The sequence below is a fragment of the Salmo salar genome, chromosome 18, assembly GCF_965601325.2.
Source record: "Salmo salar chromosome 18, fSalSal1, whole genome shotgun sequence".
In the NCBI taxonomy this organism is placed as follows: Eukaryota; Metazoa; Chordata; class Actinopteri; order Salmoniformes; family Salmonidae; genus Salmo; species Salmo salar.
This window is the reverse complement of record NC_138308.1, coordinates 87,636,517-87,653,706: the sequence shown is the minus strand read 5'-3', so window position 1 is coordinate 87,653,706 and position 17,190 is coordinate 87,636,517. Positions and strand designations below refer to the sequence as shown.

Here is a 17,190-nt window from a genome sequence, read left to right as displayed (position 1 = left end):
TAATCCCAGCCCCCATCCCTGCATGAAAGGAAGGGAAAGGGGGGATACCTAGTCAGTTATACAACTGAATGCCTTCAACTGAAATGTGTCTTCCACATTTAACCCAATTCCTCTGAATCAGAGACGTGTGGAGTGGCCTTTTGCCTTTTGGTAGGCCGTCATTGTAAATTAGAATTTGTTCTTAGCCGACTTGCCTAGTAAAATAAAGGTTCAATTAAATAAATAATGCTCTCAACCACTAGGCTACCTGCCGGCCTACATAGAGCGGCTTTGTTTTAATACGGCTAACTCTATTCATGAGCTAGTTATTGAGCTCCCTCGTAAAAGAGGTCTTCTAACCTCAACAGGACTTCCTTGATAAATGGCGGTTAAATACAAAGTGGACGAAAGAACCCAGTTTTATGACTCAACGCTCAGGCCAACTAAAGGTGATGTAATCACTGGGGTGTGGAGCCAGTCTTATCGCCTAACTAACCCCTCCTCTACCAAGCTTCCCTTCACCTCAGGATTTAAGCAGCTTCGCATCCATCACTAGAGCCACGCTGGACCTGGGCTGAGAAGAGAGCGAAGGAGGAGTAGTCTGGGAATTATTTTCAACTTCTGAATTCTTCTCATTATCTCTTTCTACGAGGACACCAAATTAGAGTCTTGAATTATCTACGCAACATTCTTGAGTTTTTCAACGTTGAAGAAAGCGTACAACCAGCGACATGTGTACAGGAAAGTGCTCTAAGGTCATTGCGATCCCGCTCTATATCCTGGCGGGGGTCTCAATCATCTGCAACATCATCGCGTTCTTCCCTGACTGGTCGACGAAGTACGCTCAGGAAGACAGAGATGGGAATGGAGACCGGATCACAGAGGAGATTAAATATATGGGAGGGTTCATCGGCGGCGGACTCATGGTGAGTTTAATTTTGGCCATTAGGTAACATGATTGGTTTCATTCTGACGATTACCTGACATGATTAGTTTAATTTGGACCATATTATGATATGATTATTTTAATTTTGAGCATTATGTGACATGATTGGTTTAATTTTGAACATTATGTGACATGATTGGTTTAGATGACCAGTGTTTACGTCAGTTCCATTTTTCAACTCCAAAGTTTCTTATTGAAAAACAATACTGACTGAATAGAAATGCAATTGACCCCAATCTTGGTTTAGACATGCTGGTTCTATAGAGCATTGGTGATCCTAAGTGTAAATTCATTTGAATGCTGAATGGATCTATACATCCGAAATATGCTGCCTCAATATGCTACTCCATGACAAAACAGTTGTCAAGAAGTGTGTGTGTGTGTGTGTGTGTGTGTGTGTGTGTTTTCTCTCTCTCTCTCTCTCTCTCTCTCTCTCTCTCTCTCTCTCTCTCTCTCTCTCTTAGTGCCTTATCCCAGCCATCCACATCCACCTGACCAGCAGTAATGGTTGCTGTGCCAACCGCTGTGGGGTAAGTCAAACCACAGACCTAGGATCAGATTAACCCCCCCCCCCCCCCCCCCCCCCCAATCCTAACCTTAACCATGAAAGCAATGGTTCTCAATCCTGGTCCTGAACCACTGCATTAAAGGGATGAGTAAATATCTAAACCTGTGTCAGTCTCCCTACTGCAACACACAATATTAGGTTTGGTCATATGGGTGGGCCAATGACAGCTTGTGTATTATAAATTCATCACAATAGTGCAATAAGGAAAAACACCTTGACTTCACCACCCCCTACCTGTGAAACATGTGTAATGTCAGGAAATAATAAACTGTCCGTTTATGGTTCTGTCTGATGTTGGCCCACAATGTAACACTCAGTTACATTATGGTCAGTCTAATTTCCCAGTGAAATCAGTTTGTAAAAAGTGTTAGATTACTCGAGGAAGCAATCAAGCAGAAACCCATGGCTCAAAAACACATCAGCCTTGGATTAGATTTATTTGCCATCCCGTATTTAAAACGAGTTTGTAGAAGCCTAATTAAGAACAAAACCTATTTTCCATGTGGTAAATACACAAAAAAGATAACATTTGCTATAAAATCTCCGTTCTCTTCCCCTGACCTCCTCCCTAACCTCTGACCCCTGTGTGTGTCGCTTCTCTTCAGATGTTCCTGTCCATTGGGTTTGCTGCTGCTGGGGTTGTTGGAGCTCTGTACAGTTTGGCTACGGCTGCCCTGGTCCTGGCCAACGGGCCTGTCTGCTTATTCAAGGCTCCAGGTGACAAAGTTGCAAGTTGGGGGAGGCCCTTCATGAACAAGTACGTATTTTTATATTTTGAATGATAACACAACTATTCTTATTTCTATCTCTTTGGATACTTTACCGAGCTACTGTAAATAACTTTATGATGCCTGCCGATGTAAAAAGATCAATACAATTGATTGCTTGATTGATTGAATGATCGCTTGAATGTTCATCGTTGCAGCAACGGCAGTTACCTGGGTGAAAGTGAACTCTGGAATACTTGTCTAGAGCCAAAGGGTGTTGTGGAGTTTAACCTCGGCCTGTTCGCCACTCTACTTGTGGCTGCTAGTGTGGAACTGGTGCTGTGCGTAATACAGATGGTCAACGGACTGTTCGGATGCATCTGTGGTACCTGTGGCGGAAAGGAGGTGAGAGAGGGGCAAGGGGGGAGGGGGGGGGGTGAGAAGAGAAGGGGAAGGGGGAGGGAGTAAGAAAGAAAGTGTTCACCTAACCTTTGACCTTTATCTCCTGCCAGTAGGAAGCGTGATGATCAATGATGACCATCGACTGTGACCATTTTTCAACCACGACCACTTGAGGACCATAAGAACTGACAGCAACAACCCCCACCCTTTTACTATCCTTCGTCAAGAGGAATGAATGGTTATTTGAAGAGTGATTATATTGACTTTATCTTTGCTCTGGGGCCTGGAGTATTTATGATATACATAGACTGCTTAGTGTAGCCTAGTAAACACATCAGTGACTGTAATACGTAGCCTATAGTCATGTTTATATTGGTATGACATTTGCATCTTCTGTAAATTGTGTTTCTCATGTTTTAATTGAATTCTATGCAGATTTAATTTGTTTTATTTTGTAATAAAGGCTGAAAAATGTTTCTTCAACTTCTTTATGTCCTAGTTATTATTTTCTCATGAAAATATTTGAAAGCTAAATTGTAATTAAACAATATGTTATATACACCTGACACACACACACACACACACACACACACACACACACACACACACACACTCATACACACACTCATAGACACAAGCCTACTCCTGCCAGTCGCGTACTCATGCACACACTAACACACACTCACAGACAAGCAGATGAAAAACACAGGGAATCCCCCAGCCATAGCACTAGATTACTTCTTATTAGTAGCTATTGTGATTGACCCCAGCATTCCGATTAATACACAGATACTGCATACCTGTCATTTATCCATGTTCTATACATGAAACAACTCCAGCAGTTTCCATTGTCCCGCCAAATTGGGTGTTGGCTACCTAGAGTGATAGATGCACAGATATATCTATCTTTTGGAGTAGCTGCTGCATTTACAACAGATAATGGGGATCCTAAAAACTCAACTATTTATGACACTGTGTGCAATCCAAGATCCACAGAGCAGGGACTTTGTCTGTTCTAGTATGTCTAAGCCTATATACTGTAAACAACTCATGGAGAAACACCCAACCAGCATCTGACACAAGATCAATACATCTGCCTTTATGACGGTTGGTCTAGTAGACAAACTCAAGGTCCATAGAGCGAGGGACTTTGTTCTAGTAGAATAAGAGTTAGACATGTTTATGAAATGTCACTTACAGACTTATAAAAACACATTGTTGTGGACTTGTTTTTTGACACATGTCCTGACATACAAGATGGTGCTGATGGAGAAGGTGCCCGCTTTGCTAGCTCCTCCTAAGCATTTCACTGTACAATTTACACCTGCTTTCTGTATCCTGTGGAAGTGATTAATAAATTTTGATTTGGTTAAATTCTAATTGTTTTAAACTCAATAGTATAGGCCAAATTGTTAATCGATTACATGCTCACAGTTGGAGTTAATTCAATAGAACATATATGTTTTATCACCATTCATTACGTAATCACAGCATTGCATTGAAAAAATGATCCGATAGTATTCCATACGGTTTATAAGCGAAAGTTAATTTGGGGAAAACATTTTGACCCCGACGTGATTTGAACACGCAACCTTCTGATCTGGAGTCAGACGCGCTACCGTTGCGCCACGAGGTCCGTATCGAAAGTCGGTGCCTTGAGGTATACAATTCTTGATTGCTGTTAGTGGTAGGTAAGTACGTTGTGACCGTTATTTGTTACATTGTAGAAAATGGTTCTCCTGGTTTGGTCGAATATTTTCGAAATGTTGGCATCAATAATATATATACAAAAAATGTTCATACGGATAATGTTCTAATCGAATGTAGACTAAAATAATTTATAGATTTAAAAACGTTGTTTTTCTTAAACCGAATTATAGCTATGTCATGATTAACAGCAGCCTTGTCATGTGAATTTAAATGCACTCTCCTTCTCTTTCCAGTCACGTAAAAGTCAGTGGCTTTTACTGGCAGTGTCTGGGCAGACCTTTTATACAGAGTGTGTGCGTGTGTGTGTGAATAAATTAAGAGCTTCCCCCATAAATGCAGAAAATAAACACTCAGTCATGTCACAGACAGAGAGATACACATTCACTAACACAGATATGGATAGAGTGAGAGAAGAGAAAGAGTTGCAATATATAGAAAAAAATAGAAGGGGTAAAACAGAGAGAGAAAACAAAAAGAGGAAGAAACATAGAGAGAGAGAGAGAGAGAGAGAGAGAGAGAGAGAGAGAGAGAGAGAGAGAGAACAAGAAGAGAAAGTGAGGGTTCTCATCATCTCTCACTCTTTCATTACCTGACAAAGGCACTGTATTTGGAACTCAAGACCATCACAATCAAAATATTCCACTGATAAGCATCAAACGGGTGAGTGTTTCTCAGAATATCCCACAGTGTATTACTCTAGTCTACGTGTGTACCATACCAACATCATATTCACTTCACACTGGTACTGTAACTGTATCCTTCCAAACATTGAGGACGCTTCATAACAAACACCAATAACAGACAGGGTAACAGGATAACTTGGTCACCTGTGTGTGTAATTGTGTTGTGACTACTGTTATTGAGGGAAAGAGAAAATGTAGGGAGTAAAAAGGCTTCATAAAACGTTTTTGTTTTACTCTCTCTCGTAGAAAATACGTGAATGCAAATGCAAGAAATATACACGTAATGTTATGTTAATTTCTCAACTGTTCTGCAATGCTAGCAGCCATGTGTCTGCTTCTGCTTTAAGTGGGGAAAAGTAGGTTTACAGTTTCCATAGAGACGTCAATGAAGTCATTTATTTAGCTTTCACTGAAGTCAGAATGAAAGTGGACAAAATGTCTTCTTGTTCCTCTTTGGTGAAGGCAAAATAAGCATCTGAAACTGAAACAGTATTGATCTGTAAATATTGATAGAGGTTCTTGTACATAAACAGGGTCCATCAGACACAAATCTCTGTAGCGTTAAAAATAAGTTCCTCCCTCACCGACTGGCTGTTCAACTTCCTTAATTCATCAGCAGTTTTACCCTCTTTGCATGCATAAGACGACAACAGTGATAATAGGGGTGCATCCCAGCCTCCCAAATGGAACTCTATTTCCTGTAAACAACCCATGGAGAAACCCCCAAAACGGAATAGGGGTGCATCCCAGCCTCCCAAATGGAACCCTATTCAAATCAAATCATATCAAATTGTATTTGTCACATGCGCTGAATACAACAGGTGTAGACCTTACAGTGAAATGGTTACCATAAAATGCTTGTTCCCCTTATTGTGAACTACGTTTGAGCAAAGCCCAAACAAAATAGGGTGCCATTTGCAGTCTTTGTGTAGTGTCGACCAGGGGATACCACTAAGACAGGCTAAAAATACACAGACGGACGGTTAGGGAAATGGTGGCTATGTCACAATAACAAGAGAGGAATGTTACAATACAGATCACGACAGGAAAAGGTGTTTTGCAAGTGTGTGACAAAGAGATGAAGAAGAGAGCAATGGAGAGAGCGTAACGTCTGCTTCCAGCTCACACTCTCAAACATGTAGATCCCCTGAACGCAGCTCACTTTCCTGGCCACTTTCCAGCTCACACTCTCAAACATGTAGATCCCCTGAACGCAGCTCACTTTCCTGGCCACTTTCCAGCTCACACTCTCAAACACATAGATCCCCTGAACGCAGCTCACTCTCCAGATCCCAATCACCTGAATTCTGATCACCTCTTCACATACCTGTATGTCATTATCACACACTATTTAGTTCAGTTCTTTGCACCCCATCATTGTGAGGTATTGTTTATTTTGTGACACACTCAGAGCTCTGTTTCTCCCGTAATTTAATCCTCCTGTGTAGTTTTGGCCTGCCTCACTAACAACGCCTTTTGCCTATTCCCTGCCTGTACTTTATCAGATTTCCTGTTATCAACCTATTGCCTGATCTCCCGGACGACGTTACTAGCCTTTCCCCTGCCGGTACTGTTGCCTTTTTGGACCCCCTGTGTATGACCTTCTGCCTGTCTCTGGACCTAGCTACCTGCCTCCTCCTGTGGTCCTTTACAATAAACACCTGCTTGTTGACATTGAGTGAGAGGTTGTTTTCCTGACACCACACTCTGAGGGCCCTCACCTCTTCCCTGTAGGCCGTCTCGTCGTTGTTGGTAATCAAGCCTACTACTGTTGTGTTGTCTGCAAACTTGATGATTGAGTTGGAGGCGTGCATGGCCACGCAGTCGTGGGTGAACTGGGAGTACGGGGGGGCTAAGTACACAGCCTTGTGGGGCCCCAGTGCTGAGGATCAGCGAAGTGGAGATTGTTGTTTCCTACCTTTACCACCTGGGGGCAGCCCTTCCAGAAGTCCAGGACCCAATTTCACAGGGTGGGGTTGAGGCCCAGCGCCTCAAGCTTAATGATAAGCCTGGAGGGTACTATGGTTTTGAATGCTGAGCTGTAGAGAGGATGCCCTAACGTATAGGGGACAACTATAGAGTCCAGAGAGGATGCCCTAATGTATAGGGGACAACTATAGGGTCCAGAGAGGATGCCCTAACGTATAGGGTACAACTATAGGGTCCAGAGAGGATGCCCTAATGTATAGGGTACAACTATAGGGTCCAGAGAGGATGCCCTAACGTATAGGGTACAACTATAGAGTCCAGAGAGGATGCCCTAACGTATAGGGGACAACCATAGAGTCCAGAGAGGATGCCCTAATGTATAGGGTACAACTATAGAGTCCAGAGAGGATGCCCTAATGTATAGGGTACAACTATAGAGTCCAAAGAGGATGCCCTAATGTATAGGGTACAACTATAGAGTCCAGAGAGGATGACCTAACATATAGGGTACAACTATAGGGTCCAGAGAGGATGCCCTAAAGCATAGGGGACAACTACAGGGTCCAGAGTTGTTCCTGCTCAGGAAACATGGTCAGGAAATACTCCTGGTCCTATTGCATCATATCAGCCACAATCCTGTATCAATTCTATAGCCTGCTAATCCCTCTCTTTCCCGCCTGCCCTCTCTCTCTCCCTCTCTTTCCATCTGTCCCTCCCCCTCTCTCTCCCTCTCTCTCTTTCCATCCGTCCGTCCGTCCGTCCCTCTCTCTCTCTCTCTCTCTCTCTCTCTCTCTCTCTCTCTCTCTCTCTCTCTCTCTCTCTCTCTCTCTCTCTCTCTCTCTCTCTCTCTCTCTTTCCATCGGTCTCTCTCTCCCTCTCTTTCCATCCCTCCCTGCCTCTCTCTGTCTCTCTCTCTCCCTCTCTTTCCATCCCTCCCTGCCTCTCTCTGTCTCTCTCTGTCTCTCTCTGTCTCTCTCTCTCCCTCTCTTTCCATCCCTCCCTCCCTCTCTCTCTCTCTCTCTCTCTCCCTCTCTTTCCATCCCTCTCCTCAGAAACAACAAAAATAGTAGCCATGAGCATCAACACCTCTCATAACTGCACAGAGCCCCAGAGTAACCTGCTCTTTGTTGGGGTCTACTCCATGGTCTTCGTGGTTGGCCTCATCCTCAACCTCACAGGTATAGGGAGAGAATGTTCTTACATTATTATCTTCTTGCCTATATCAATGAAAATGTGTTTGGAGCCAAGATCAAACACGTATATATATATTTTTTAACAGGCCATAACTCACTTGGCAATAAGTTGCAATTTAAGCGTAATACGTCCATTTTCTTATTCCTCACAGCACTAGTGGTGTTCTTCCGCTACACCAAGTCTCGGTCTCACACCACCGTATACATGACCAACCTGGCCATCGCAGACCTCCTCCTGGTCCTCACTCTGCCCCTGAGGATCTACTACCATCTGGGGATTTCTGGGTTACCTCAGTTACCTCAGATCCTGTGTGAAGGTAAACGCTTGTCTAGGTTACATCAGGTCCTTTGTGAAGGTAAAGGCTTGTCTGAGTTACCTCAGTTTCTTCAGGTCCTTTGTGAAGGTAAACGCTTGTCTGGGTTACCTCAGTTACCTCAGGCCATGTGTGAAGGTAAACGCTTGTCTGGGTTACCTCAGTTACCTCAGGCCATGTGTGAAGGTAAACGCTTGTCTGGGTTACATCAGGTCTTGTGTGAAGGTAAAGGCTGGTCTGAGTTACCTCAGTTACCTCAGGTCCTGTGTTAAAGTAAAGGCCTGTTTAGGTTACCACAGGTCCTTTGTGACGGTATAGGCTTGTCCAGATTTCATCAGCTCCTGTTTGAAGGTATAGGCTTTGTCCAGGTTACCTCAGGTTCCGTGTGAAGGTAAAGGCTTGTCCAGGTTACCTCAGGTTCCGTGTGAAGGTAAAGGCTTGTCCAGGTTACCTCAGGTTCCATGTGAAGGTAAAGGCTTTGTCCAGGTTACCTCAGGTCCCGTGTGAAGATAAACGCTTGTCCAGGTTACCTCAAGATCCGTGTGAAGGTAAAGGCTTTGTCCAGGTTACCTCAGGTTCCGTGTGAAGGTAAAGGCTTTGTCCAGGTTACCTCAGGTCCCGTGTGAAGATAAACGCTTGTCCAGGTTACCTCAGGTCCCGTGTGAAGATAAACGCTTGTCCAGGTTACCTCAGGTTCCGTGTGAAGGTAAAGGCTTTGTCCAGGTTACCTCAGGTTCCGTGTGAAGATAAACGCTTGTCCAGGTTACCTCAGGTCCCGTGTGAAGATAAACGCTTGTCCAGGTTACTTCAGGTCCCGTGTGAAGATAAACACTTGTCCAGGTTACCTCAGGTCCCGTGTGAAGATAAACGCTTGTCCAGGTTACGTGTGAAGGTAAAGGCTTGTCCAGGTTACCTCAGGTTCCATGTGAAGATAAAGGCTTTGTCCAGGTTACCTCAGGTTCTGTGTGAAGATAAATGTTGAATCTTTGCTGTTATGTTAGCTTAGTCACAATATCTGTTTGTGATATCATGCCAACTCATTAATGTCATTGTCAAGCCAAACATGTTTATCATGACATTGAGTGAATCTACAATCTAGGATTTTTGTACTTGAATGTTATATGTTGCACTCTCTGTTTTGTCCGTCCGTGTCCTGTTTTTTTATAAAGATAATTTTAATTGCTTTTCTTATGATGTGTAAAACAAATTCCCATATGGCAGTAAAGGTTTTATTTTCCTCCACTCATGCATTCATTAATTTATAAATTCATGCATTTATTCCAGGGGTGGGCCTGGTTCTGCTGGTCAACATGTATGGCAGCATCTTTCTCCTCACCTGCATGTGTTTCGACCGTTGTGTAGCCGTGTGTTACCCCATGTCTTGCCGGATTCGGGAGGGCCGAAAGAAAGCCCCACTGGTCTGCCTCGGTGTCTGGGTCCTTACCATCGGAGCCAGCCTCCCATTCTACATCTCCAAACGCAGGTACAACTAAGACCCAGATATTCTCCTCATCAGGTCAACTAGGAGTCAGGCCTTCTCCTGGTCAGGTGAACTAGGACCCAGATATTCTCCTGGTCAGGTCAACTAGGACCTAGATATTCTCCTGGTCAGGTCAACTAGGACCTAGATATTCTCCTGGTCAGGTCAACTAGGACCTAGGTATTCTCCTGGTCAGGTCAACTAGGACCTAGATATTCTCCTGGTCAGGTCAACTAGGACCTAGGTATTCTCCTGGTCAGGTCAACTAGGACCTAGGTATTCTCCTGGTCAGGTCAACTAGGACCTAGGTATTCTCCTGGTCAGGTCAACTAGGACCTAGGTATTCTCCTGGTCAGGTCAACTAGGACCTAGGTATTCTCCTGGTCAGGTCAACTAGGACCTAGGTATTCTCCTGGTCAGGTCAACTAGGACCTAGGTATTCTCCTGGTCAGGTCAACTAGGACCTAGGTATTCTCCTGGTCAGGTCAACTAGGACCTAGGTATTCTCCTGGTCAGGTCAACTAGGACCTAGGTATTCTCCTGGTCAGGTCAACTAGGACCTAGATATTCTCCTGGTCAGGTCAACTAGGACCTAGGTATTCTCCTGGTCAGGTCAACTAGGACCTAGATATTCTCCTGGTCAGGTCAACTAGGACCTAGGTATTCTCCTGGTCAGGTCAACTAGGACCTAGGTATTCTCCTGGTCAGGTCAACTAGGACCTAGGTATTCTCCTGGTCAGGTCAACTAGGACCTAGGTATTCTCCTGGTCAGGTCAACTAGGACCTAGGTATTCTCCTGGTCAGGTCAACTAGGACCTAGGTATTCTCCTGGTCAGGTCACTAAAACAAATTGCCCTATAGACCCTTTTCCAGTACACGACACACTGACGTCACACACAGATCCGCGTGACTCTTGGCAGCAGTAAGAAAGCCATCGCCATCTGTGCCCATTCAACATCGCCTAGATTTCCTTTTTTATTGCTTCTAAACAAAATAACTTTATTGGGTTCTCATGCGCTTACAATTATGTTTTTATTCTTGTTTGAACAGTCGCTAAGATTATATTTGCTTGTGATCTTTGCAAAATAACTGTTTTGGATGTAGCAGTTGTTAGCTAGAATGCTAACGCTCATTGATATAGTCTGTAGCAAAACCTAGCTAAAGAATCATTTTACTGGTTGAAGTTGAAGTGTTTTTTAAGTATAATGCAGTTGATTTGCGATGATGACACAAACATTATATTAAGCAGGACATTCATATGAGCCTTAAAATCCAATTATAATCCAAAGCAGTGTGAAATGCACCCATTAGCAACATGTAAATAGAGGCTTTTTTTGCTGGCGTTCTATAAGAACTCCCCCTTGTTCTGCCACCAACTTGCGCTCATCTCCCTCGTGCGGCAATGTTTGCAAACACAGAAAGGGGTCTGTAACATCACATCAGACACAACCCTGTATCATTTATATATCCTGTTATATTCCCTCTCTCTCCCTTCCTCTCTCTCTCTTCCTCCCTCTCTCTCCCTTTCTCTCCCTCTCTGTCTTTCGGCTGAAACATAGAGAGGCATCCAAGGAGATGCAGAAGGACCAATGTTTCGGGAACCTCCCAGTCTACGCCACACAGGCCACGGCAGTTGCCTCGACACTAACCATCGGCTTCGGCATCCCCTTGGTGGTGATGTTGGTCTGTTCCTCGGCGTTGATCCGCACGATTACAAGGAGCGCTGTAGCCCAGACAGACCTCATCAACTCTGGGAAGATCCAGAGGATGATCACCACCAACCTGTTGATATTTCTGGCCTGCTTCCTGCCCTACCATGGGACTCTGGCGCTCCTCTATGTCCATAGGAAAGTGGTACCTTGCCCCCTACTGTCGGCATACCGCTATAGCCTAATGGTGGCCTGTCTGAACGCCATTTTGGACCCACTGGCCTACTATTTCACCACGGAGACGTTCAGGAGGAAGGTGGATATGGACGCCATTAGGAGGATGTTCCCACTCAACAGTCAGAACTCTGAGGGGAACAACTCTAGAGCCCCCTTCAACACTTAATGTTCTAAAGATACAGTCTGGGATTCGAAAAACAACAAATCCGTCACCCCGCCGGCCGCCAATTGTTTTGGTAAAAATGTATTAAAGCACGTTCCATGTACTGCCAAGATATAGAATGTTGATGGTATTGAATTTATGAAGTGTAGTTCTAAGCCAAGCTAACACCCAAGGTGTTAAGATATTGGATCATCCATGTGCAATCAGTTGGTTCTCATACTGAAGTTTCGGACTATGCAGTGGCATGTATTCATGGATGCCAAAGGAAGGCAGGCTTCCCCAAAACATTCACCAAGAAAAAAATAAAAAAAATATATAAAATAAATGTATCTTTCATAATTTTACTTCAATTTGCAAGAGGCTAAATTTACAGTATCTCACAGGAGAAAGCATCCGAGCAAAGCAAAACAGCGCCCCTCTGTCTCTGTATGTGTAGCCCATCTATCTGATGCTTTCTGGTCAAAAAGAGTATAATATTGTTGTCGCCTGTAGCATTGAATACAAGGGAAGCCTCCCTTGATACATTTTTTAAAATTAATAATAATAGCCAATCAGCGTTGAGCTAAACTGAGTGAGCTCAGCTGTGAATGGTCATGGTGCACCAAAAAAAAGTGTAAAGGGAAGCCAGTTTGGATTTGGCTTCACACCAGTCATATCACATCCTGCCAAACATCATTGACAGAAAGAAACGTGAATTGTTGTATCTAGTTTCCTAAATTAGCCAAGGACGAATTCTCCATCCTGGCCAATTCTGCGATTCTGACACAACCATTAATTCATACATTGTGCCCCTGGACTGACAGAATGGAAGTTCAGTATGTAGAAGGTTAATGTTAACTAGCTAACGTTGTCAAGAAAGGAAATTAGGCTAGCAAGCAACATTTTAGCCAGGTAGCCTAGGACAACATAAACTTAAAGCATGGACTGTATGACAGAATCATAGACGTTTCAGCAACATGAAAGAGAGGAAGATGGCATTGGCCTTTCTTTACAAGTAGGGTAGTGTCGGGTCACGTCAATTCGAATCTGGTATTAGAACAAATTATTTAGCAAAGAGTATGTCATGATTTCTTTGTTCTTTAATTATTGCAAACACTTGAATGGAAAATATGTTGTTCGTATATACGGTCTCACTGTAACACCATGCAGGGCAGACAGAGAAGAAGAGCGTCACATCTTTTGTTCTCCCTTATATACTCTGACAGAGATAGTTCCTGCTCATTGCTGGCCTGCCAGAGGGAGGATGAGCGTGGTTTAAACTTCCTCATCCTATCTTCGGCGTGCAGGCTGGTCCCAGCCTCGTGACGCACTTCCTGTTGCCGGGTGTAGTTCTTGTCTTCAGCAGTTGACTTATCCGTAGTTTATATACTTAATATTGTAGCATAGCTTCGCCGGTATATTATATAGGTTATGCAAACAAATAGCCAGTTCAACCCTAACAGTAGTCAACACGTTTTTTTCTACATATGCACACAAACACACAAATCAGTACCATGGACAGCCACATGATATTTAGCTTATGTTGATTGGACTAAATCGTTTTTGCAATCTTTTAGATTTCACTGTATTAGACTAAGCATAGGTGATTTCATGATGTCGAAATGTTGAAGTTGAAATGGTGCTGGAATAGTGGAGGCTATAACGATACAGGGTGAGACCCAAATGCAGACACGGGAGGCAGAGGGTTCAAGTCTCTGATATTTATTATAAAACAAGGGGCAGGCAAGAGACAGGTTGTGGACAGGCAAAAGATCATAAGGAGGTACAGAGTGGCAGGCAGGCTCGAGGTCAGTGCAGGCGGGCTCAGTGTAAGGGCAGGCAAAGGCAGAACCGGGAGGACTAGAAAAACAGAGACTTGACAAGAAAAGCGCTGGTTGACGAGACAAGAAGAACTGGCAACAGACAAACAGAGAACACAGGAATAAATACCCTGGGAATAATGGGGAAAACGGGTGACACCTGGAAGTGGGTGGAGACAATCACAAAGACAGGTGAAACAGATCAGGGTGTGATAGAGGCAGCTCCCGTTTTCTTTGCGACTTGCGGTAACTCTCCAGTGTTTTAAATCAAACCTGTTTAGTAGTCCAAAAATGTGGGAAACATTAACTTGATTGACCATGCTGTAGGTCATGTAACTGTTTGTTACATGCAGTATGCATTGTGGACTCCACCGGACAGATGTTGCTCTCCAGTTTTGTGATGAAACAAAGGTGTGGTTGAATTTATTCTGCCACTGTGTCTTCTTATTGTCCCATCCTTAGGCATATATATCACGATCGCAAGGCATATGAACTAACAGGTTATAGAGCAAACAACGCAATTGTCACAACACATGGCTTGTAATATGGCTTTTTTTCCCTGGCTTGGTTTCCCCAGTGATTTTACCCAAACACCAGTACTAGGGCTATGGGTATTTTAGCGTTGGAGTTATACAGAAATGGTATCTACGTGGTTAAAACAAAGTGCTGTTCTAGAAAATTCTACTTTGATAAATCCACCCTTGTCTGCAGACAGAGCTGCATCGGTGAGAGCTTTCATACATGCTGCAAACTTGCAACTGGAAGAATGTGATACATTTCATGGTAGAGAGAGAGATTGCGTTTAAACAAACTACAATTGGTAAGTCTGAACCACGTGGTAATTTGCCACATAGATCTATTTACAGATTTCACACAGCTACAGAAACCATATATGTGGAATTGACAAGGCAACTCAAAGTGACAGGATGTACAAGATGACAACTTGTGTTGACTTAAGATAGTGTTAAAGTCAAGAAATCCTCATTCAGCGACAAGACATGTCATAAACAAACCCCATGAATGCAATGCACATTATTTTGCCATTCTCTTGAATTATACATTTTACACTGAGTAAGCTCGTTTGTAAGTGACTATTTCAAAATTGTATCAAATGTGTTTTCTAAAAGTTGGCTTTGTGTTGATACACTACATCTTTATCAAGCTTCAAATGTTTCTGTTGCTGGTTATTTTTCACATTATTTTCCTAAAATATCTAAAAGCTGACAATACACAGTCACAAAAACCTTGAAGCAGGTCTACACAATCTGTGGCTTCAATGTCAAAATAGGATTATTATATTGCAGCATAAAGAAGTGTTTTTAACACTCCACCCCCCCCCCCCCCACCCCACCACCATGCCATCCTCCACACCAACCCACTACTTCCTCTCCTTGGTTCCACTGTTGCCTCCAAGCAGTACCACTTCCTGTGGGCTCCTGCCCTCAGTTTTAAATAGACAGATGCACATTTTGAGTCATCATTGTGTATATTATTATTATATAAATGAATTATAGTATATTCATTCATATTATCAAAATGAATACCACAAACAAATCAATAATAACTTAAAGGTAGACAGCGATATGGCGTAGAAAGTAAACATATTAGTTGGTTAATTTACGTGACGCGAAGCCATGCACACATACTGTGTGTGACTGTGTGAGAGCTGAAGTCTTGCATGTCGCTCATCTCAATATCTGCTTGTGGCAAAGCCATTTCACTGAGTTTAAAACCTCTCTGGGATATGTGGGACGCTAGCCAAATTCAAAACAACAGAAATCTCATAATTAAAATTTCTCAAACATACAAGTATTATACACCATTTTAAAGCTTAACTTCTTGTTAATCCAGCCACAGTGTCTGATTTCAAAAAGGCTTTATGGCAAAAGCATACCATATGATTATGTTAGGTCAGCGCCTAGTCACAAAAAAACTTACAGCCATTTTCCAGCCAAAGAGAGGAGTCACAAAAAGCAAAAATGGAGATAAAATTAATCACTAACCTTTGATGATCTTCATCAGATGGCACTCATAGGACTTCATGTTACACAATACATGTATGTTTTGTTCGTTAAAGTTCATATTTATATCAAAAAATCTCAGTTTACATTGGCACGTTATGTTCAGTAATGTTTTGCCTCTAAAACATCCAGTGATTTTGCAGGGAGCCACATCAATTTACAGAAATACTCATCCTAAATGTTGATATAAGATACAAGTGTTTTACATAGAATTAAAGATACACTTCTCCTTAATGCAACCGCTGTGTCAGATTTCAAAAAAGCTTCACGGCAAAAGCACACCATGCGATAATCTGAGTACAGCGCTCAGGCACCAAAACAAGCCATACAGATACCTGCCATGTTGTGGAGTCAACAAAAGTCAGAAATAGCATTGTAAATATTCTCTTACCTTTGATGATTTTCATCGGAATGCACTCCCAGGAATCCCAGTTCCACAATAAATGTTTGTTTTGTTTCAATAAAGTCCATATTTATGTCCAAATACCTCCTTTTTGTTCGCGTGTTCAGTTCACTATTCCAAATGCAGAAGGCGCATGCACTAAGTCCAGACGAAAAGTCAAAAGAGTTGCATTACAGTTTGTAGAAACATGTCAAACGATGTATAGAATCAATCTTTAGGATATTTTTATCATAAATCTTCAATAATATTCCAACCGGACAATTCCTTTGTCTTTAGAAATGAAAAGGAACTCAGCTCGCTCTCACGGCTGTGCGCGTGACTGAGCTCATGGCATTTTTCCAGACACCTGGTTGAAACGACTCTTATTCTCTCCCATTCACAGTAGAAGCATGAAACAACGTTCTAAAGACTGTTGACATCTAGTGGACGCCTTAGGAAGTGCAATATGACCCCACAGACACTGTATATTGGATAGGCAATCACTTGAAAAACTACAAACCTCAGATTTCCCACTTCCTGGTTGGATTTTTCTCAGGTTTTTACCTGCCATATGAGTTCTGTTATACTCACAGACATCATTCAAACAGGTTTAGAAACTTCAGAGTGTTTTCTATCCAAATATACTAATAATATTCGTATCCTAGCTTCTGTGCCTGAGTAGCAGGCAGTTTACTCTGGGCACCTTATTCATCCAAGCTTCTCAATACTGCCCCCAGATCCCAAAGAAGATTTATTAAGATACTTTGTGTGTGCACGCGTGTGTGAGTGTGAGTGCTTGCGTACAGTACCAGTCAAAAGTTTGGACACACCTACTCATTCCAGGGTTTTTCTTTATTTGTACTATTTTCTACATTGTAGAATAATAGTGAAGACATCAGAACTATATGGAATCATGTAGTAACCCAAAAAGTGATAAACAAATCAAAATATATTTTATATTTGAGATTTTTCAAAGTAGCCACTCTTTGCCTTGATGATAGCTTTGCTCACTCTTGGCATTCTCTCAA

At 42.7% G+C, this 17,190-nt stretch overlaps 2 protein-coding genes and 1 non-coding gene across 3 annotated transcripts; 2 read left to right on the top strand and 1 right to left on the bottom strand.

The window, feature by feature from the left end:
* Positions 1 to 565: 565 nt before the first annotated feature.
* On the top strand, positions 566 to 2,134 carry t4s5 (Transmembrane 4 L6 family member 5; the record flags this gene model as incomplete). The annotated part of the gene is given in 3 exon segments (NM_001141538.1): positions 566 to 905; positions 1,390 to 1,455; positions 2,099 to 2,134. Coding segments are annotated over 3 exon segments (297 nt in total), but the record flags the coding sequence as incomplete, so codon positions are not given.
* A 2,032-nt stretch (positions 2,135 to 4,166) lies between these two features.
* trnaw-cca (transfer RNA tryptophan (anticodon CCA)) lies at positions 4,167 to 4,238 on the bottom strand. The gene has a single exon. It is a non-coding gene; the product is annotated as a tRNA-Trp (tRNA).
* A 654-nt stretch (positions 4,239 to 4,892) lies between these two features.
* Positions 4,893 to 12,253, top strand: si:dkey-3k24.8 (P2Y purinoceptor 5). The gene is given in 5 exon segments (NM_001141127.2): positions 4,893 to 4,972; positions 7,977 to 8,102; positions 8,270 to 8,434; positions 9,716 to 9,914; positions 11,471 to 12,253. Coding segments are annotated over 4 exon segments (963 nt in total). The 5' UTR covers positions 4,893 to 4,972; positions 7,977 to 7,996; the 3' UTR covers positions 11,964 to 12,253.
* The last annotated feature ends 4,937 nt before the right edge of the window (positions 12,254 to 17,190 follow it).